Raw genomic sequence first — 23,919 nt, forward strand, 5'->3', positions numbered from 1 at the left:
CCCCGTGTGGGTTAAAAGAAGAAGAAGAGAAGAATCAACGATTTATGGTATGAGAAGTATTGAGCGAACGGGGCGGTCAAACAAGGAAGTGGGTGAAAAACGGCTCACAGGCGACGACCCATCTTTTGTGTTCCACGTGGAACTCTCGTGGTGATGTTCCGCGTGTCCAGTCAAATCGAAATCAGGTGCACTTATTTTGTGTGCGACAAATGGATACTAAAGGTACTTGCAAAAATGAGACTGTATTCACTAATAGTCCACACAGAGACACAACTTAGAGCGAAATCTCCCACGCGAGGTCGTGCACGGACTCGTGAAATGACTTTAACATTGCAAAGTGCTTCGCCACCAACCACAAGTGCCCTGCAATTATACAGTTTATTACACATTAAACGTAAGGCAGGGGGTTGATCAGTGGGGGGAAATCGAATCAAAGGTTCATAATAAGTGCACATGTAGAGATGCCTCCGTGTATCGGGCACGTTTAAAGGGGGCGACATTCATATTTTTATTTTAATTATCGGTTAAGTATTTTCCACATTGTGCATAAAAAATGCCCACGTTGCTCTAATCTCGTAACACCTGAAAAACAAGCATCAAGTGGGTCTTTTTTAAAAAAATAGTAAATCAGCACGCACCGTTTGCCTCCAAATTTCAGTGCAAGTCACTGATGTGTAATCAGCAGTGGCAGCACAGACAATTACCAGAGCACAGATTCGTACGGCTTTTGTCAGTTCTGTCACGACTATCAAAGCCATATTAAAATCACTTTGAAAGGGCAAAATATTTACGTCTAAATCAAGATTGCAGACCTGGTGATCCATAGTTTGTCCGGATTACGTTAAAGGTCCAAATGAAGTCAAGGGGTTGAAGTGGGGGGTTGGAAAATGGTCACATATGTTGTATAGTCCTATTCTATAATAATAAAATTAGAGTACAGTATTAGTGTCATTTCACAACTAGGTTAAATTGGTCACTATGAGTAATATGTGACCTATGTACTATGTATAACAACTTTCACTTTCACTGGGAGACTGATTTTTATTTTTTTTAAACTGATATCACAAATCAAGCTATGGTCATAGTGTAGTATTTACGGTTTATAAACATGAAATGACAGGTTGGGCTGACTGCAGCTGTTTTTGTGCAAGATGGTGAATTGCACAGAATTGCTTTTTCACTCAACCTATTGTACTGTAAATACAGGCCATGCTGCTTTGAGTACAAGACTAATGGCTATATATAAAACACAGCTGCCATGTGCTCAATTGCACTGAAAAATAAGACAGTTTATCAGCTAGCATTTTTCCAAGGAATGATGGTCCTTTTGTACTTTTACCATAAAAAAACATTTGCTGTGAAGACAATTCAAAGTATGCATCACTGAGAAAGATAAGTACTCTTTTGATCTACATCACACTGAAATGACAAAACATAACAAAGGAATGCTTTCATTTTTATATTAGATGTAAATGCAGACTCTAAGACAATGCTCTATGGATTTAGTGATACAAGTTTCTAAATTATCACCCTCTTCTTCCTGTGAACTTGCAAAGTTTGTTAGCCTAATATTGTCACATTGTCCCATTTATAACATTCTTACACTTATAACATTCTTACAGAAAAAGAAGACCTCAATTTCAACAAGTCAGAAACAAGTGTGGTGTAAAGAAAAGCTTTAAAGGTAAATCGTGTAAAATCCCACCACTAGATGTCAGTAGACTGCAGATTGCGGTCAATTGGGTACTGTTTTCTTGCCCCTTCCAATTCAAGTGCATAATCCTAACTATGGTGGCCAAAGTAGGACAAATACTCAAATATACATATATTGTTAGATTCAAACTGTTTATCAGAGGGAAAGTGTGATTTTTAGCACACTCGAGCCTAACATTAGCTGGCACAGTGTTAGCTTTTGTTGTTGTTTAGCTGGCTCGTGTGGATATGGGAGGGTCACATGTCTGATTTGCTGACAATAAGTAATAAGTGACAATATCAGGAATAAATAAGGATTTTCATTTTGTTAGAGCCCTGACTTCAGTTTAGGAGACAAGGCTTCAGGTGAGGAGGAAGGAGGAGGAGAGAGAGAGCAGTGGCGGAAGAGGAGAAAGACATAACGACAAAGAGATGATGAAAAATATATGTACACAAATGTTAAATGTCCATATATAGTTGAATCTATAAACTAAAAGTATCTATGGCATACTATATATTTGGCCAGTCTCTAGCCACATATATAAAACGCACTGCGGTGGAGGACTGATATCCATCATAATTCTAAGTTTATGAGAAGGCTTTAAACTTTTACAAGAAGTAATTACACAGGATCAATGTACTATATTCAAGAGTACAACATTTTTTCTTCTCTTAAATAACTTCAACAAAATCACTTACTGTATCTTTAAATTATCCTTTTTTACAGCTGTGGGGAGGGATCATGTTATGCCCTATCATGTACATGTATGGAGAGATGGATGTATAAGATATTGTGATAAAGAACTGAGCTTCAGACCAGAAAGGGAATTCATATGGGTTAAAAGCCAACTGAAAAATCAGGTAGGTAGTCCAGTCCACCTGGAACAATCCCATGGCTCCCAGTACAGCTATCATACTCCACTGGATCTTTGTATCTTTACTCTCCCTGCTGAACTGACTTGATCCAGTCTCGTTAACCGCTGGTGTCACTGTCTTCCTTTGGCTCAGCAGCACTGTGAGGATGAGGCAGCTGGTGACTGTGACGATAATCAGAGGCAGCAGGTGACACGAGACGATGAACAGGTATTTGTATATGCGGTTGAACACTGGACAATGATTTTGAGTGCAGTGAAAGAAGTCTGGAGGGCACATGCTGCTGTTTCTTGTGACGTTTTCCGCTTTGCTCTCCTGGTCGATGACAAACATCGGAACACTGAGCAGCACGGAGAGCATCACAGAAATGCCGCTCACCATCCAGGCTGATCTGATATTATCCAGGAAGAGTGGGAAGTTGACCCTCGTGTTTACATCTCTCAGCTTCTGGTAGCGAAAGATACAGATGAGGACAGTGAAGAAGATGCTGTTAATTTCACCAATAACAGTTACGAACTCCAGTAAATAACACGACCAAGTGCCCGTGGCGGTGGAGGGAGTCTGAAGGATGATTATGTCATAGATATTTATGATGACAATCTCCCACAAGTTGGCTGCAGCAAGTCCGAAGAGAAATATCTCAAAAGATTTAATGTGGAAGAAATTAATCTTAATGATGGAAGCGATGAGAATTGTGTTACCCATAAGACCAATGGAAGAAAACACCAGTCTCAAGCCCAGGAGGTTGACAGAAAGCTCAGCCATTGTGGGTAAAAATCAGACTTTCCAGAATGGTTGTAAAAGTGTCTCTGCTTTGCTGCATCACTGACCAAACCCAGGTGTCATTACATTCTCAGAGATGGTATGAATCCAGAAAGGTGATTGGCTGCGCTCATTACACAGTAAGGGGGAAAAAATAAGGTGGGGTCCTGGATAACAATGAAGGCTGGGAGTCATTAAAGTTTTACCTCTGAGCCTTTCAAAGCTTCATCTTGAGACCGCATACTGTGTGCATGTGACGTTTTATTTGTTTCCACTGGCTGACATCATCCACTGCGGATGCAAGAGTTCATTTACAGCTTTTGACAACACGTTTTCCCACTTTGCATTTGTTGTTTTATTCTGTGGTTTAACTGGCGCACTGTACACCAACTTAATCACAACTTAATAAGAGGATTATTTAGAAAATGCTGAAGGATATAACCATTTTATAGGAATAATCTCAGTGGGCTCTTCACTTAAAGAAAACCAGTAGATATAATATCAGACCACAGGTTGAAGTATAAATAGTTTTACTCTGATCGACACAGCAACTGCCTCATAGCTAATAATATGCACCTTACTGATTATATGTCTGGGTGTAACAGTCATCTCACATTTGAGTCTCTAAACACACGTACTTCTGCACACTTCCTGTTTCAGAGTTAAAGAATCGGTGCATGAACACGGTTTGAGAGAAGAACTGCAGATTCTTGCAAATGTGGTCAGTCAGACACAACAATATGATGAATTTTGGATAAATACATGTTTTACCAACTAATTTGTTTCTCATAAGTTAGACACTTGACTTTAAGCTATAATGGAGCAGGGGCTACTGGACCCTGCTGTTTTCACAGGATCGGTTCATGTTCCAGCTTGTCTCCTTTTGTCTTTAGTGCTCTCACTCTCTCTCTAGTTAGTCGTTCTATTTAACCATGCCCTGCATCCTGATTCAGCTTAATTGTGAATCCCACAGTGTGTCTATGTGTGTGTAATTAAGGATAAGCCCTACGCTGGAAGTAAATTGGTAAACTTAAGTGTACCGTAATGAGCTTGGACAGCTTAGGAAGCTGCAGTCTTTTATCACAATCGAGCAATTATCAACTAGAGACCTGATCAAACGGAATTACATGAATCATTTCATCCTAATAAACCAGAAGTTTGACTGCCTTTGAACTTGTTGAATGTAAATTAAAATGCACTTTACTGAATTGTGTATTTTGTTTAAAATGTAAGTGCAATGCAATACCAGTGCCAGTACACATATACTGACATACAATGACAGCAGAAAGCAGGTAAAGCCTTGAGCATTTTTTGCATTGATCCCAATGTTACTAAAAAAACTTTTTCTTGAAAACTTGACATTAATATAACAAAAATCTCTTAAGCACATGAACAAAGTTTGTCCTTGTACAACTGTACCCATAGGCAGAACAATTATTTTTGCATAATACCAATACCGGCACACACACACACACACTGACATATAATGAGAGCATACAGTGGGAGCAGTTAACATGTTGACATCGTACCATTTTTCATAATTTCCACTAACAGTACATTTGCTTAGGTAAGTACATTTAAAACAAATTAGAAATGAATCAAAAAAACAAAACATACTATATTGGACTCTGTTTGATTTGCACCATAAAATTTTATTCAAATCTTAATATGCAGTGGCTGTGGCAGTCAAAATGCATTACTTGCCAATCATTTTTTAAGGTGCTGTACAAAACGCAATTGCTCATTGGAGGAATCGCATCTGTTTACCAGTTAGTGAAAATAAAAGATGTGTTTGACACTTGTGGTGAACTCTTAGCTGCCAAAAAACACCCCCCTCCCGCCCCACTTATCTGTGAAGTTAATTAAGGTTTTGGAATAGCTTTATAGAAGAGACAAACATTAAAACGAAGAGGTAAAGCATGGAGTCTTCCATTTTGCGTTTTCACTTGCTTACATAGGTGATATATATATAGGTTTTAACAAAGCAAGATTTGTACACAGTGCCTCGGCAGGCCAAAGGCAAAATTACAGGGGAATAATCAAACAGCCTCTTCTGTTATTTATTAATAAATTTATTTTTTATGCTGCATATGCCCCTTTTCTGTTAATGGAATTAAATTAGCTTCTTTTCATTGGATCCCTGTTAAATCCAAAATGTAATTTCCATAAAAAGTCTTGAATGACCAGGCCCCATCATAACTCAAAGACCTCTACAGTATCATTTTATACTAACAGAGCTATTTTCTCTCAGATTGCAGGCTTTCTTCAGGGTCCTGGAGTAGAATGGGAGATTGGGTAATTGTTGCAAAACATATTTTTTAAATAAATGGTTACTACTGGATTATTATCATGTAGTTCAGTCAGTATGCAACAATAATTTGAAGTTATTTGCCTTTTTTTACTTGTTAAGGAATCAATGCTCTTCTTGTCAAATGTACAGCAAGTACTCCACCTGCCTTCACTCGTTTAACCATCTCCTCATGGGCACCCTCTGGAGTTGTCCTGCGGTGCCCGTGCCACCAGGGAATTGGCAGCAGATCATCTGGGTTCTGTGGGGTGCGTGTGGGCCTGGATAAGGCTTGTTTAAGTGCATGTTCACAATTAGACTGGGATCCTGGGAGTTCAGAGACAAGGTCACTGCCTTGCGCGCTGTTCTATAAACTACTCCTAAACAGTTCTTGTTTTCTGTTGTGTGTGGCACACTGTCCTGCTGAGTGGGGAAGACTGCTGGCTGCAAGTGGGGAGTCCCCATTGCCATGAGGGCTGTGTGCTTGGGTCTGCCCTCCAATAATGTTTATGTGGGAGGAGCATGTTAGTGCAAGACCACATAACAAGAAGAACAGTGCATCAACACTTCACCTGTCCGCGGTTTGAACGCCGTGGCTCACATTAAACATGCCGAGGTTCATCAGGAGTTTCACTTAGACCGAATGTTTGCAACCGTTCACGTGGAGCCAATGCAAGCAACAGGAAGTTTTTTCTTTTGTTTTTTTCGTTTTTACTTGTTTTCTGCCCTGAACCCCACTCTGTAGCACAGTGGCTTGTGTGCAGGTGCTTTCATGCACACTGTGACGCCCATCATCGCGTCCAATTAACCCCACAGCGCATCCTTCCAAGAAAGTTAAGGGGCGGATCCAGCGAGACAGCCGCGTGGATACCTCTTTAAAAGGCATGTTGCTATCACATGCTTCGGCACGGAAAGTAGGATGAGGATGTTCTTGTGGTCGTTATGTAAACCATATTTGTCACTTACGATTTAAACGAACGCGGGGAGACTTTTTTTTGTTGCTGAGGATTTCTTCAATTTGCGCGGAGGGAGGGGAGAGGACGGAGAAAGGGGGGTGCAGCCCACCCAGTCTGTCAGCGCTGCAGTCAATCTATGGTGTGGTGTTGTGTTTTGTGCTGCTAGTTGTTGTTCGGGCTGTGCGCGTTGTTAACGCCAAAGGGACGGACACAGACGACGTGTGTGCGGGCTGTTGAAACGCCAATTCTCGAGGTTTGCTGCCGTGCTGCCGTCGGGAGAGTGAATGGGATAAGAAAAACAGCCAGAGCAAAGCCAGCTAGTCTCTCGGAAAAGAGTGCAGTCTCTTCTTGCGAGAAGAGAGTTGTTTGCCTCGTTCTCCCCTCTTATTTTCTCTCTTCTCGCCGTATTTTTTTTAAGGAGTTCCTTCGAGTGGAGAAACATCGGCGATATTCGTGCTCATTTCCTCCACTTGATCTGCATCGGTTCGCCACTCGGATGAGGCTGACTTGTCTTACCTAGCGATTTGGGGGGGGGAAAGAAAAAGAGGAAGAAGAAGTGGTCCTCACACCAGCGAATCTTTTTAAAATTTTGTTTTTTAGACGAGGTAGTCCCTGCTACAGAGGACCTAGGTTACGGTAAGTGACGGCTGCTCCGTACTATCGTTTCTCTTTCTCTCTGTGTGTGTGTGTGTGTGTGTTTTTTTATTCAGGCAGAGTAGAGGTTACATGGACAGCTTTGCTCTTTTTGTGAGTCCCCCGTTTTTTAAAGTCATGTCTGGAGGACGTTGCAGAGGTAGATAATGGCCATGATGATGGAGGAGATATTCACAGGGAGGGGTACTCGGTCGGTACTGGCCGTGTATAATGTGTGTTAGCGTAGCCCCCCCCCAACTCCCAATTTTCTCCCCCATCAAAAGGTTAACACCGACTGGTAATAGTGCTGTTGTGAACACGTTGAAACAAGGTCAGAGAGAGGGACACGGCGGCCCGCGAGCTCGCTAATATTGTGATCATGTGGAAGGATGCGCAGATGGACACACCTGGCCGTCACTCGGTGTGGCTGCGCGCGCACGACTGCTTGCAAACTTTAAGTCTCGAGGCTTTTTTTTTTCATCTCGCTCTCTCTTATTGCGACGTGCTCTCGCGTGCGCGTGATTCACGCTGGACCTGTTTTTAACGAGCTTCTCGAAGTAAACAGTTCATCAGCTGCAATCAAAATCAAGAGAAAAATAAAAATAAAATAATAGTAATAATTTCGTTTTTAATGACGAGGGGTCGTAATTGCTCCGACAATTAACCCACATCACAGTTTGCCAGTTAGGGCAATGGGCTCATAATAAATTATGTCACAGACGAAACCCCCCTCCGGAGGCTCATGCTGTCGGTGATTGATCTCCAGCAGTGTTGGGGACCGTTTGGGATAAGAAGAATAAGAAAGAACACCGATTGACTGGGTTTAAGCAAATTCTAGTATTTAACCAAACAATCTAGAAACTGCTTTGTGTAATGATGATGTACTAGAACTCCAAATCCTCCTCAGTATTGATTATACAGCTCACAAGCATATTTGAGTGGTGCCTAACACGTCCTTATTCAGTCACCTGAGCACCAGAACTACATGTAAAAAGACAACTTTATTGCTTTCAAGCTTCCACTTCTATTAAAAACATACAGAAGTGTTTACTGTTTGCAAGTTAATACTGTGGCTGTGTGAGGTGGAGCTACTTTAAAAATTCAGCTTGTGCATTCACCAACCAAGGGCTCCACTGAGATGAATGCAGTTAAACTTATTTAAAAGAAATAAAAAATAAAGCTGTGTAAATGAAATCATCTGAGAAGTTTAAAGGTGAATTGCCTTTTGCTGGAGCTGCTGAGACAAATAAGCAAAATAAGTCACAAAACCAAGTAAATGAGTATATTTTACAAGCTCGTTATGGAGTAAGAGTGTAGCTAAGTTTAGCTGAGGTAATCACTTTTTATCTCTGTTGGTCACTTACTAATCTAAATAATACCACGTCGGCTTGTCAGAGGAAGTGCAGGTTTTATTGAATCAGTCGGTGGAGAAGTTTCTCCACTGCTTGCGCGTTTAGGCTTGGTGTACACCACGAGTGACCTTTAGCCTCTGTGTTTCTTTCCCTTGTTCACACCATCATAAATGCATCCTGTTTTCTGCCGGGTCTAATTTTTTTCAGGTTCGTCTGTGAGCCTGTCCTGCAGTGTGCTGTGCTGCCAGGCCACACTGGTTTATTGTAGTTGATCATTAATCTATTGGAGTTTCCTCAGCACTCATTCTTCAGCCTGCCGGATCACTTTACCACTCTTTCCCTTTGATCCAGCAGACAGTGCCCCACGCTTCACTTAGCAATCATAAATGTCATGAAATTTAATAAGGAAGTCTTTTTAATGACTCGCACCTAGACCTGTCATTAAATAGCCATGCAGGACTAATAACTGAGCCATAAAGGCAATCCGCTGTGAATTAGCAATGGATTTCTGCCAGCATACAAATGTATTGCTTTAATTATCAATAAAATACTCACTGTTGGAATCGTTTTGGAGTAGCACTATATATTATTTTTTGGATAATTAAACCATCTGTGCTTGTTTCTATTGATTTTTATTCCTGCGCTGTGTGTCATCAATCAGTCGTTCTAATCGTTTCAAATACTTTGGGCATTATTTTTATTTTCCTGCGCTGTTCAACAGAGTTGTCTCAAGCCGTTGTTTATTTATTAATTGATTTCAGAAAGACTAAAGATTCTGTCCATGTGTAATGATAATTTATCTAATTACTGCAACTCGTGATACTCTAAAAGCTTCATTGTTTCTAGGCTACCTGTTGATACATTTTATCAGATAAAAAGGCATAAAAATATTAAAGAAATTAAATCAAGCTTGACAAGAATAATATTTTTTTCTTTCTGTTTTTACTGAAACGACCAGACTTTACACGTAGAATAAGAAATGTTCAGACAGCTGTGATGGAGCTCAGGCTCAAAGGCCAGCCGGTGTGTAACAGCTGATTGAACTGTGAAACTGTGACCCCGGTGTGAAGGCTCAGCTGTGTGAGGTGGTGAAAAGAACAGGCTGTGACTTACTGTTAGTTCCTGAGCGATCCCATCTCTGTGATAATTAATAACTGCAGTGAAGTCTCCTCTGTTGAAACTCGCACTCTGTGGATGCACGTACCGACCCTGTTGCTGTGGAGCTGCAGGTATTTAATGAACTCAGAACCCTACAAACACCTGTAAGCAACAACTTCAGGTCCAGTTAAAGGAGCTGAAGTCAAATCTGGATTGGATTAACGGTGTTCCTCAGTAATAACCTCCTATAGACAGGTCTGTGTGTGCATCGTAGCAGCAGAGCAGCCACAAAACATAAGGAAGTTTAAAACTTGTTTCAGCTGCTCCCTTGTTCACAAGAGGTCGAAAAGCAGGTCTGACACAACCCTCCCATGGATTTGCGTGTCCACCTAGTCTCAAATCTGGGATCTTTTGGATGTTAGGCAAGCGTGTTAATCACTACATTCATTTCTGCTGATTTATGTCTATATTTTGAGCCAAAGCATGTATCCTCCATGGCTTATAATAGTGTGATTTGGACATTATCTGCAATAAAACAAGTGACCATTGTGAGTATGGTTACTGATGATCATGTGCCTTTTATGGTGACCCTCGGGCATTTATGATACCCACATAATGTGGTGTGTGTATGTGTGCGCATAGACGTGGCACTGGTTCAACATCAAAAAGCATGAATCCACAAATCTTTACATAGTTCCAGTTAGTTACATTACACTGTGGTAGAAAGTAACTAAATACAGTTTTAAACAATTAAAAAAGGTTTATGTAAAAAGAAAAACAATTTTGTAATCTTAACATTTTTAACACAAAAGCTCGCATCCCGTTAAAGTGTCTGACGACTGATGACTGTGAGTAACAAAAGCCTCTCGGGTGGTTTTATTTAAATGACTGTTTGAGGCCAGAGAAGAAAAACGATCGAACGTTTTAGACGTAAACAAAGGTTATGGGGGGGAAACAAAATCAAATTTGCGTCACAGAACACACACCTTCTCCCATGAATCATGTGATGACTCATCACTCTTTTCACTTATAACCCTTTCAAAGGAGGATATTCTGTAAAAATAAATAAATAATACTAATAATAATAAAAATACCTGCCTGTGTATACAACTGCAAAACAGTAGCTCCACCTTGACCGGCTATAACAGGAAAAACTAGAACTGTGATAATAGCCACAGGGACCGAGTACTTTTACTTTGCATGTACTACTTATGTGCCTTTTACTTTTTATATAGAGGACCTCAGCTTTTTATGTCATTTGTTTACAATATCCAGTTCTTACTTGCACTGATGTGTGATTGGACTCGACTAGGGAAGTGTAAACTGTGATACTGCAAAAACAGAGGGCTCAAACAGTCTCTGAAAAATCCCTCTGTGTATCTTTTTTCTTTTGTTTTGTTTTTTTGGTCCTGACCTTTGTTAATGGCTGTAAATTGAATTTCATTTGAGTGTGACAGTCAAATACTTTGTGTGCCCATATGTGTTTACACTGGCTGCCGTCTGAGTAGTTATACACAGGAGCGCCTTCCAATGACAAGCCAGATTACTGTCACGGTTGCTCGGTTTCATTGGGAGAGGCTTGTTTATGCTCATTTGCTGTCGTTGTCCTGAAGGAACCCTTTTACCTATATGCTGTGTTAGATTAATCGCATCTGCTGGACTCTTTTCTACCCCATTAATGCCCATTATTGCAAGTGTTAATATGCGTGGCGCCACCCTTTTACGGTTAGTGCTTAATTTAATAATTAACCCATGTTGGCGTTTTTACGACAGAAGCCCTGCCCTAATCGTTGAATTCATTTTCAGTGCCCCGCCACTCTCTGTGTCCAGTCATTCTGACACTTTTATGCCTGCCATCTGTATGAAATTTTAATGACCCAACAAGTTGAATTGTGTATGTGTGTGTTTATCATTAGGCTTAAAATGTTTCTTTTTTTTTTAGGACGGGATCAGGTGACCCTGAACCCTCCCTCGGTTATAGGGAGTAGTCCTAGGCTGCTGGGGCCTTCCCAGTGTTTTTTTTTTATTTTATTTTTTTTATGTTTGGTGTTTATACACCAGCCTGCATTTAATCGTTAGGTATTACTAATATCTGTGTCTTTTGTCCTGTCTCCCATCCCTCACCCCCAAACTGGCAACACTGCCCCTCACTGTGCCTGGTTTTCCTAGAAGTTTCTTTCTGTTTAAAGGGAGTTTTTCCTTCCCACTGTCACCAAGTGCTTGCTCATAGAGGGTTGTCTGATTGTTGGGGTTTTCGCTGTATCATTGTGTGTTCTTACGATATAAAACACCTTGAGGGGACTGCTGTTGTGATTTGGCGCTACATAAAACAAATTGAATTGAATTGTGTGCAGGCCTTTGGAGTAGCTAACACTTAGATCCACGTTGGACCGTAAGGACTGGGGTTTGTTTCCTCCTGCGTCTGACCAGCTTTGCTTTTCTTCATGAGAAAAAAACAAAACAAAAAAACCAACAGAACAAAAATCACCACCCACTGTTCTTACAGTCAGAGTAAAAAGATGAAGTAGTTTGCTGGGTTGGCTCAATAATTGGCCTCCATCTCTGTACTTGAGGCTCACCAATACAATGAAAAGAACCGCAGTGAAACGGACTCAAACGAGCTCTTTTGATTCTGTTTACTGAACCACCGAGGACCGACTAAATCTGCTTTCTGCACTCGGCTGTAAGGGTAACTGACGTTGAACCAGTGTGCATAATAAAACATTAAGTCTGATGGTTTTAAACTAAAATTTTTATTTTTTTCGCCAAGTGTTTTGACAAAAGGATGTGTCTGTTTACAGTTTCAGGTACATTTGTAATAGCTGCCGGTAATGCAGCTTGCTATGTCTTCATAAGCCACTCTGACTGGTAGATATTATATGTTCAAAGGAACGAGAGAGCGAGCAAACCAAAACTGTAACTTTGAAGTGACACTCTTCACAAATTCTGCCTTTTCAGCTTCTTCATCTTTGAACTCTACTTGATTTGAGCCTTAAAATCTAAGACAATTTTAACATTTGATCTGGAGAAGTGCTGTCGCCATGGTAAAAGCAGCATCCGATCGTTATTTGGTCCATTTGTTCATCATTGTTAATAAATAGTCCTAAATGGCTTTTTTGGCTATATTGTGTCCATCTATTAATTTTCTTAACTGCATACTCAAATTGGGGTCACATATTTGGAGTGAGCTTTTCTTTTTGAAGTAATAATGGGTGCAAGGATCAGTGTGTGCAGCTGTCTGCCTCTATGAGATCCGTGATTCAATTGGGTGCCTGATTTAAAAAGTTTTTCAACTTGGTTAATTCATAATGTAAGACGTATCTGGCCACCTGTTGGATGTCCAGTACTGACTTTTCTTTTTAGCTCTGCTCTGCTCTCCCACAGTCCCTTAAAGACATGTCCAGCTAATATTATCAATTGCTCTAGCTAGTGGTTAAATCCTTCATGGTGCGTTCTCATTTGCTGCTCTGGAGGATGCATTTGATTCATTGCTATAAAAATGGTGAAATTAAATGGCACCCAACTAGAACACATACCTGCACGCTGTTCTTGCAGAATGCCGGCCTTGGGTATTGAATCCTTCCGCTGCTTCCAATTCCTGTGGATATGATTATGCAGTAAAGGAGCTGCAGGTTTCTCTTGGCATTTTCCTGCTTTATTGTTTGCTGAAAAAACCACCCAGTTAGAATTTAGTTGATTTTTAGTAAACCTAAGGTGACCACAGCTTCCATTTTCCAAAAGGAGACCAATAACTAACCTTTTCTGCTTCTTTGTGTTTACTTTCTTTAATCGATTTACCCCTGTAAAGCACTTAGTGACTGTTTCTTGTCTCTAAAAGTGCTTTAAAAATAACTCAAAGTTACTTTACTCACTTTTAAACAGAAAGTGTTTGAATATAGTCTCCAGTGGATGATCGTGCTGTTTTTTCCCTCCGGTGAACCAATCAATACCAACCTTCTTAGGTTTTACTTCTGTGTCCGAGCGGTATTTCCAAATCAAATCTTCACTCTCCACAAGTGGCTTTTAGAAAATGCAAACTGTCTTCCTGACAAATGATACCTGATTAGTTTTTTTAAAGAACAATGCATCTGATTGGATAAGCCTCTCTTGAAAAGTTGAGGTATTGATTATCTGATGTTGCGCAATGTGACGGCCACTTGACTCGACTTTTCTACAGCAATGGAAAGACTGGCCTGTGACAGGCTTCCTGTAGAGGGTTTCAATTGATGTAATAACTTTGTATTCAGCTCTTGCTGTGTGTGTGTGTGTGTGTGTGTGTGTGAGAGAGTCAGCCTCTTTCAGCCTTTCATTACCATTTCTTGCCATTAAATAAGTATGTTGTTTGTAATAAGTAGCAAAGCAGGTGCTCTTATTTCAGGTTCTGATTCTGATTGCATAACCAAAAATAAAAAAAATAATTCAACAGTTTTTTAAGCTTTCTGGAGCCTCAGTGGAAGGAGAAAAACACACCAGCAGACACTCTGTACAGACAGATAAAATAACAATAGATGAACTATGTTTTTAAGCAGTCAAAAACTCGTTAAATTAATAGAAAAATGAAGAGTCTGCTTTTTTAATAAAAGTGTGTCGTGATAATTGAAATATCTGAAAGGGGCTAGGGAGCAGCAGATATAATTTTTGAGGCTGTGATGAAAGGAAAAATAATTTAAAAACATTTTAATTGTGTAGTTTAATTCCCAGCTATAGTTTAATTATTTAAATTTACACATAAAGTATAAGCTCATCAGCAGACAAGCTTACTTTAAATGTAGCAACTAATTAATTAATTTATTATTATTATTATTAATTTTTTTAAATAAGTATTTACACTACTAGAGATTAGCTTTATGTGAAAACCTGCTGCTGCACTTTTTAAAAATGCACTAGCTCACGTGTTCATGTGATGACCTTGGTTTGATCTAACAGTTTAGCTTACACTGGTAACACATATACATATCAGTCAGTTCAAATATAAATGTCTCAGTTTTGAATGCAGGAGTCTAGTGAGATAGATTTTAGAGTATTCCAGTAATTTGTCTGCAAATGACAGTATATGTGCTTATAGTTGGATCCGTAACTGTGCATGGTGGAGTTTGCTTAAATTTTCCTAGAAGTGAAGAAACATGTGGGTGGAACATTTAGCACCGTTTGAGCTTCGGACCTCCCGTTTGGAGCATGCCTGATTTTCCCCCTGCAGTTTTAAAGACATACACATCAGGGTGAGTGTAAAGAGGCTATATCGGTGCACCAGATGCAGACTGATCAGGTGTTGTACTTTTATATTATTTAACCCTTGTGCCACCATTTCAACTGCTGAGTTTCACAAAGGACTGCAGAAGAGATGTGTTTGCTCTATGGATGCTTACTAAAAAAACAAATTTGATAACCAGGGAGAAAAGTAGCTGAAAAAGGTGGAAAAACAGATAAAAAAAAACAAACATCCTCAATCACCCAGATTTGTGTTGTTAGGATTCAGGTGTGTGTTTGGTGCCTTGGTTGTTTGTTTCTCTGTTTTTGCCCTTTCCCCCATGACAGCAGGGACAGAGATGGGGCAAAAAAGCAGAGAGGGTACCCCTTACTTTTTGAAGTTTTCAAACTTATGGAGAAGGTAGATGGGTGTTACCCACTGCAGTCTAATTGGCTTCTCTGGTCTCAGCTCTTTATGGACAATTAAATGAAAAATGAAGGTCCTGCATGAGCTTGATTTAAAGATGTATTTTTGTGTAGACAAAGTGGAGTTTAACTTTGAACCTTATAAGCCTGCATGTTAATAAAAACTGCTTTAATACAAAAAAGTCGGGAATTAAAGTGAGCTTGGGTTTAATCCCCTTTACATCTCCATAACTTAAAGAACCTCAGTTAAACCTCATATCTCACATCCACCACACGGAACACTGTTGACTCATGGCCACGTCCTTGTTCAATCTTAATGAGAAATGTCTCTGGACGTATTTTAACAGTCTGGCGTGTTTTGGTCACGATAAGATGACAGGGGTGAGGCTCCGCGCGGTGGTATAGTGGGGAGGAAGGAGGGGGGCGGCAGTAGCCTAACGTCCATCGCTTTTCATTGTGTGTTTTATGTAATGGACCCAAGTTACCTCGCGTACTGCAGTTATTTAGTTTTCTGCATGTTTGTCCGACATGGGAGAAGAAGGGGGGGGGTGGCGAGCGAGGCTGGTCCGTATGGGAACTGGTTCAGATTAACTTTCTGCCAATCGGTGGAAACCCAACCAGGAAGAGCACGCACACATCTCACAGGCAGCGCCACTGAACGTCCCCTCTCTCTTCTCTTCGCTTCACTCCTACCCAGCTCTCCCAGTTACGGAGCTCTGCCATCGCACCAGTCCGGCTCCGTCTCTCCTCCCCTCCCCAGCCCTCCCACACCCCCACCCGCTCGCTCTTCCCCGACTATCCGTCCGTTTGTCCGTCCTTCCCCGCAGATTTGTTCGACGGTTCCCGGCTCTGCTGGAGGAAGCGTGGCGGCGAGCCGTAAGTTACCACCTCGATCTTTTTTTTAAACACACATGTATTTTTTGGGGAGGGGGTGCTATCTGGCTGTGAATGTTTGAAGTTGTGTTCCGACTGCCCAGCCGTCCAGAGAAGGAGCGCAGAAGCCTTTTTTTTATTATTATTTTTTCGCTTCGTGCACCAGAAGCGACACACGGGGCTGCTGCTACGTGCCATAACCTCACAGCTCTCAGCTAGGACTGGGATCGGGAACAGCCACCGCGTCGCTGATCGGGAATCCGGTCAGAAAATGTGATCAGGAGGGGTGACTGCCCTTTATTTTTGCTTGGTGTGTGTGTTTGTGTGTTCTGGTAGCAACCCCCCCTCCACTCCCCTCCCTTCCTCAACCCGTATTTAGAGCCTGGCTGGCTACTTCAGATGGGCAGCTACGTCAGGCTGTACTGTATCCCATCATACTGTATTCCACGGCCACTGTATATAAATTTATATATATATATATATATATTAACGCACTTATTACAAATCTATCCAGGCATGCATATCTAGCAATCCGCCCTCGACATCCCTGCCAATGGTGTTAAAGCTCCGACTGTCTCGGAAGAAAGCCAAAACAGTAACGCAATGTTTCAGATTCTCTCAGGCTTTTATCTCTTCTTGAAACAACAACCCCCAACCTCCCCCCTAAAAAAACCCCCATCATGTCAGCGCCTCGTGTTGAACCTGCCCGTCACCACCGGCCCCGACACGGAAAATGTAAAATAAGAAGCTCTCAGTCTGATCCCAGCAGCCACCTTACCCAGCTGGTTATTTATTTTTGATGGATGCTCTGTGGGGTTTTGTGGCTCTGCCTAAAAGTTCAAGGCAAGAGCATTTTTTTTAAATAAAAGAGAGAGGTGTAATTACAGGTTTTGATGCAGGCTGATGAGCCCTTTATGAACGTGCCCAGCACAACTGTGGTAACCAAGTGATCTGCAAGGTGTGTCCTATCTGGTGTTGCCTTATTGGGCGGCTGTAATGCAATGTTTCTTTGACCGTTTTAGTGTCCTTGTTTTGACTTGAGCTTTGAGTTGCTCATCCAAAACGAGGTGATTTCTTTCCCCTGAATTTGAAGAGGCGAGAATTTTGAAGTATTTCATTGCAAAGGTGGAAAAAAGGGGGACTGTCGGAAATGTTTGGAGCGTGAATTTTAAGAGGAGTGTAATTTTTTTAAAATTAAATTTATCCAAGAGTTAGTTTCAGGGGAAGAAGGGAAGAGTGCTTGAACTTTTCTCCTTTCCAGAATCCGGTTCTTTCATTTATTGTGCTGCAAAAATATTATTGTGCTAAAGTTAATCACTAACTGGTCTTAAAAGCTTGATTATTTAGCTTTCTTTCTTTTTTATTTAGTGCTGTATTTCCTCTGTTATGTTTGTGGTGTGTTTTTTCCAGCAGAAATTTCAGGGCATCCCCCAAAGAAGGTTTTGCTACAGCTAAGGGTGGGAAAAAAATTCTAGAACTGAAATAAAATGACTTTTTTAACAGTTTTAACAATGGGCAGATTTTCAAGTGGCTGGAAATAGATTTGTGTAACACAGCGTGAACTGCCTTTAGTGCAAAAGGGTCAGTCACACTTTTTCTGGGCCAGAAAAAACAAAGATTTTTCAAGATATTGCAGGATAGTTAAATAGATGGTCACTCAAGGTTTCATTAGTTTTTTTGTTTTTGCTTTTGCCAAGGTAACGGATACAATTTCCTCCACACACACCAATAATAAGCCAAACTGAGCTCAGCTGAATATTATTTTTATGCCTTTGCAAGCTTTTTGGTGTGGACCTCCACAACAGTCCCAGTTTGTTATGTGGCCCCTTGGGGAAAATTAATTGCCCACCCCTGTCTCAGGCCCTTAGGGATAAAAAAGTGATGCTTTGGCTAGCTTTCATAGCGCATGACAGTTATTCTCAAGTGTACACTTGAAGGGCACACTTCAGAGGCTTTTAGCATTGCCACTAACACATAAAATGCCATGTAATCCAACTATAAATATTATTCATTTATTTACACGTATAGCTAATTTGGATTTTCTATTTTAAATGCCGTAATTACTCCCAGCGCTGCTGAATTTCTGTCTGAGTTGCTTGGCAACATCAAGCCGCACAGGCTGGGGTTTGTAAGGCTGGACTAGTTGTTATAATCCTGACAAGTTTAAAGATTTTCATGAAGAGATTTTCTTAGATTGCTGTCAGTCTGTAGAACAGAACAGCGAGGCTTTCTGCTGTCCTTTTTACACTTGTACAGACTGCCCCCCCCCCTCACAGAAGAGATGTCTCTCTCTTCTTCTCTCACTTCCTCACTTTTACACTCTCAACTTTGGTTGTAGTTCCTCTGCCTGCGGTCTTCTCTCTCTCTCTCTCTCTTTTTTTTTACCCCTTCACAGCTCAGATCCTTAGACTCGAGCTACCGGCCTCACAGCTGTAATTATTATTTAAGTCATTATTAAGGCATTTGACTTGTCAAATAATATACACAGAGAAAAGAAGGTGTTTAGTTAAACTGGTTGCTAAAAGTTAATGTTCCCAGCCAATCAGACTCCTCAGAAATCTGCTCAACATGCTCATGAATACTTTATAGCAAGCTGTGAAGCAGCAATAACCCAACATATAAATATCCTATAATAGTTATTTATTAATGATCTTATACTGTTATTGCTCTTGAAACATTTATTAACTGTTTATGCCCAGCTGTATGTATCACAGGAGCTTATACTAACAGACACTTGTATCTGTTTACAATTGCATCATATTGTTTTAGTAGTATTTAACTATTTAGTCATTGATAGTTTATGTTTACATCGAGGGTAAAGAATGGTGTTACTCCCACAGATGAGCTCCTTTTTTCTGGTCTTTCATCACACTGAGATCCACTTTGATTTTAACCTTGAGTCAGGTTGGTGTGATCTTGTGGCGAGTTATCAGATTTCACGTCGTATTCTGAAAGCTGGTCTCAGCTTTTCACCTGTGATTGGGTTTGTGTTAGGATTAACAAAGTCATACGGCGAGGCAGTTGCACTGCTTCGCATTTGTGCTCCAGGAAATTGAGAAGTGAACTTTAATGCTCAGCGTTAACACGCTTTGCTGTTTGTCGTTTAGCCTTTTGTCTGCTTTGTGTTTATTAATAACGGTTGACGTTGGAGGCCGACGCATATCTCACACTTATTGACTCGATATCAGTTGTGTAGCTTGATGCTGTTTAATCATCATTACAAAAAAAGCCATCTGGTTTGCTCTTTTACACCCAGAGCCACAAGAGTCCTGAGAAATCATGCATGTCTCATCATTAAACGAAAAAAAAAAAAAGATCCTGGTGTGTTCTCTGTATAATTGCTGAGAGGATCTTATGATCTGTTTATAACCAATTAGAGATGGAGTGCCGGGTCATTGATCTCCCAGCAGATGTGAAATTACTTCCTGCGGATCACCGGACCTAACTGTGTTTAAAGAACCAAATTGCCGTTCTGCCAGAAGGCTGCTGCACAAGATAATATGAAGCAGGTTATTCCTTGCAGCGTCTCCACACCTACAACTCTCAGCAGTGACCCCACATCTGATGGAAAAATTGCAGAATCAGGATAAATGCTTTGCTTTTAATCTGGACTCCGACAGATCGTTCATTCTAACAGGTTTAGTGACACTTAACAATTTTTTAAAATCTTGAAAGCAAATCAAATATGAAGTAACAGCACCACCAAATTTTAGATTTGAAGTTTGTCTTTCAGGTATTGAATTTCTGGTTCAGCCAGCAAGGTAACACCATTAAACCGATTACATCTTGTCTGATAAGCTCAGCCTGAAGTAAAGCAACCTTTGCCACAGCAAAGACTGGGAAGACACGCAAACACAAGCCATATCTGAGCTTATCGCGCCCATGGTTTTTAACTTTTATCAAGACAAAAGCTCTTTGTGAGGAGTGTAACATGGGAATGTTTTAAACTCCTCTAATGTCACATTAATCACTGAGTCAGAAAGTTGTCTTCAGTTTTCATTAGCCCTTGAGCTAAAATCGGATTTGATACTGCCAGGATCTCTTGCACGCTGGAGTGTTGGACCGCCTTGAGGCTGCGCAAGCCCAGTCAGATTGTGGCCGACAAAATCCAACATGTTAGAAGAATCTTGTCGGGTTTCTACTGTTAGCGAGTCATCTATTGGGATAGAAGTTTCTGGCCTCGAACGTTTTCGCACCGCAGAGAAATCTGCATCAACCATCAGGCCTCTCGCCGCCGAGCGCAGGCACACTCATCTGAACAGATGCCTGTTTGGCTCCATGTAGAATAAACTGGGGAAAACATTAAAAAGCTTAACTCTGATAATACTGCGGGTAACCAATAGAATCATTCTGATCTAAAGCTCATTTGGGGAAATGTTTAAACTTTAAAGCCAGTATCCTTGCACCTTTTAAAGCGAGGAGAATGGAGAGACGAGCAGGAGCTGTAAATATGCGTATCAATCGTCATTAAGGAGGATTTCATTATCCGATTATAGCTAATTATGGAAAATATGGTGTAGGACAAGAAGCTCCTGTGGGTCGGGAAAAAGAAAACCTTTATTTGATTAACAAAAAAGAACGCCCAATGATGGAAAACTTCTAATTGTGTCTTGGTTTCTTTTCCTCGCGGTGCAGAATGTGTCTGCAGGGTTATTAAATGGAGATATTGGTCTTTAAAAGTTTAACCCGGCTCATTAGCTGGTACACGATCGTGCATCTTTACCTTTTCCCCGAACACTAAAAAGGAAAAGTAATGATCTCTGTACGGGCATTATTTTAAAACGCAAACATACAGTGTGTGAGTCACTCTCTGCTTGTTTGTGTTGCAGTTTTACGCTGAGCGCAGGGAGAGTTTTCCGCAAACACTTTCTGGCTGATGCTAATTAGGTTTAATTGTTAAATGATTTCACGGTGGGCTTTGGGAATCATCACATATTGTGTTGTATTGCAGATGGAAAGATTCTCTTTCTTTACATAACACGGGCGCTTAGAAAAGTAATGGGAAGCTGGACACCATCCAATTTAAAACGGCTAAAAGTGTCACATTTAAATGGGCTTCAGTTTATTTGCCTTATTTTTCTCTCACTTGCACTTATTGTGGTCAAAGATGATTTTTTTGACATTTTCCTGCCAGACTAAACACTGCAGACTAAACAATTGGCCTTAACAAGCTGCTGCTTGCCTGCTGTGTGTACATGTGGTGATAAGGCAATGAGCACAGTGAATGAATGGCACAGTGCATCAGTTTCTCCAGTGCGACACAAACCCGTCATAATGAGAAGATCCCAGGCACACGCACAAAAGCTGCAGCTTGCCATATGATCTGATTACAAAACCGTTCAGCTGAATCTATTCATCATTAAGTTTCTTTATGTATTGAATCAGATGTTGGATTTAAATCTAAGCTGAGGGCTTATGCAAGATAGTCGGTATCTTTGTTTTGTGTGTGGCTTGTTGACTTCTGCTGGGTTTTTTGGTTCTTTTTTTTTTATATCCTGTCTAGCTTTGTCTCGTCTTAAGTTATGACTGTTGAAAACATTTGAAGTAATCTTTGGTCTCAGTGTCATCCCTACTACACAGCATAACACTGCCTGGTCTGACCGCGCAATGTGGCAGAACTCAAGGGCTGAAATAGATCTCTATGGATCCAGTTAAAGTTTTTTTGGTAAATGATTTGAATTACTGTTGACAGGGAAGTCTTTTTTATATTGTGAGCTACCTCCCAATATCCACCATGTCACTAGTAACCTCTATATTGTTGGGCAAAGATAGCCTCGTGGTAGCACTCGCCCTTTTGTATGGATTTTTTGCCGAAATGGAAAAGCCTAACTAAGAACTACAAGGTAAAGGTTCATGTAAAGTACTGTAGAAAAGTCTTGGGCTGCCCTTAAAGGAGAGCCAGACTTCCTTGTCATTTTTTTTTAAACCTGGCCTTTCGCAAGTTTTTTTTTTTTTTTGGACATTGACTGTTTCACCACTCATTTTCAGTCCAGTCCTGACCATTTTCAGAGAAAGTTTTGTTAGCCTCTTAACACTGACCTATGAATCATTCAAGCTTAAAAAAGACACCCTAACCCGTGTTGTGTCTACACATAACAACTTGGCAAAGAACCAGTTTTAAATTGTACTTTTAGGCACTTTGTTACTAGCTGCCTATTGCAGAAATGCATAATTTGTTCCCAGTAGCTGAAGTGCCAAAGATATCACAGTTTGACAGGCATAAAATTGTATTTTCAAATCAACAAGGTGATTCCCAAAGAACTATTGGCTAAAAAGTGCAGTGTGTTTGAGGAAACTGGACAAGTGGTGGGCAAAATAAAAAGTGGCAAATGTGTCTACAGTAGATGGAGGTCGTGCCCTTAAGAAGCAGGAAAGAAAGAGCTGACACAGGACCTGAGAGGTGCTTCAGTGGCCCTTCAGTTTATCCCATCTACTGTTCACTGAAGCCTCATCAGAAATGATGTCAGTGCAAGGGTAGCTGTCAAGATGCTGTTCTTAAAGGAGGGAAACAGAGAGAAGACTAAAGTTCTTGTGTCATGTTATCCAAGTGGTAACAGGTCTTACAGAGTGAGGAATCCAAATGTAAAACTTTTGGCCCAAATCAATATGTACAGAGGAGTTCAGGAGAGAGGTACAGCAGTGAGTTAACTAAAACCAGATGTGAAAAACATTTGCTAACTAAAATTTTAAAAAAAAATAGACATTTGAAAATAATTAAAACGAACTGAATTTATTTAGTGAAAAGTAACTAAAAAAAAAAGGAAAATAAAATAGAAATATCCCTAGTTTTGGTATTTGTTAGGTTGGTCAAGCTTTAATCAAAACTTGCCTTATGAGGCTTTGATGGATGTATTTATTGGAACTTTGGATTTCTGCGAAGACTGTGAGGCTTGTTTTTATTCAGTGTTTTTAATATAATAGTGTTTCTGAGTTTCCTAAATCTTGCCTTTACCATATACCCTCAATACAATAATAATAACACTAAAATTAACACTGAAACTAATAGAAACTAAGCTAAAACGAAACATTGTAACACAACGAAAATTAAACTCAAATGAGGAAACTCACTTTTGGAACTAGCTGAAACTAAACCGAATTAAAAGCAAAAATCAAAACTAAATAAAAATCAAACCTAATTAGAAAATACAAACTATAATAACTCTGGTGTCTACAGGCATCAGTACACAGTGGAGTCTCTGTCATGGTTTGGGGCTGAATTTCAGCCAGTGGTTTGGGGAATTTTGTCAAAAATTTCAAAAGGAATTATGAATGTAGAAGAAGTATCATCAGATTTGAATCCACCATGCAATACCATCTGATTGGAAATGGCTTTTTTTTCAGCATGACAATGATCCCAAACACACTGCCAGTGAAGTTAAAGCATACCTGGATTGAAAAGCACATGGAACGCAGCCAAACAAGAGTTTTGAACGTCCTTCAAGAAGAAGTCTGAAGAAACCATAAGAAAGCTTGCCTAAGAGAGTTTAGCTTATGTTGAAGAATAAAGGTGTTTGTACCAGATTTGTTCATGTTCGTATAAATTGTTTCACCTATTTCCAATTCTCCTGCATAATATAACAGAGGAAAGGCTTAAGACTTGCACAATACTTTATAAGACTTTGTTTAAAATATATTCTTGTTTAGAAAGTGGTTAAAATACTACGACACCCTACGACTAACCCTTACTGAGTTAAGGCCAGGGATTGGTTGAGATCTGTTGTGTAAGAGTAGAAAATCAGCACAAAAGTGGAGTTTTGACCACTTGTTCATCTCTTCTCTC

The 23,919-nt window shown here is 40.3% G+C and overlaps 2 protein-coding genes across 3 annotated transcripts in view; one reads left to right on the forward strand and one right to left on the reverse strand.

The window, feature by feature from the left end:
• Positions 1 to 2,403: 2,403 nt before the first annotated feature.
• Positions 2,404 to 3,330, reverse strand: ora6 (olfactory receptor class A related 6; the record flags this gene model as incomplete). The annotated part of the gene is made up of 1 exon (XM_082506446.1): positions 2,404 to 3,330. One exon carries the CDS (start codon positions 3,328 to 3,330, stop codon positions 2,404 to 2,406), a length of 927 nt encoding a protein of 308 aa, XP_082362572.1.
• A 2,871-nt stretch (positions 3,331 to 6,201) lies between these two features.
• The window catches only part of LOC309689568 (bromo adjacent homology domain-containing 1 protein), a 29,534-nt gene continuing 11,816 nt past the window's right edge, over positions 6,202 to 23,919 (forward strand). The window contains exons 1-2 of one of the 2 annotated variants that reach the window (XM_082506099.1): positions 6,202 to 7,206; positions 15,964 to 16,142. The gene's annotated coding sequence lies outside the window, so the exon portion shown is untranslated. The remainder of the gene's footprint in view (positions 7,207 to 15,963; positions 16,143 to 23,919) is intronic. The other variant, XM_082506098.1, reaches the window with a different exon arrangement.

The sequence above is a fragment of the Aulonocara stuartgranti genome (assembly GCF_965226115.1).
Source record: "Aulonocara stuartgranti genome assembly, chromosome: 15".
Classification (NCBI taxonomy): domain Eukaryota; kingdom Metazoa; phylum Chordata; class Actinopteri; order Cichliformes; family Cichlidae; genus Aulonocara; species Aulonocara stuartgranti.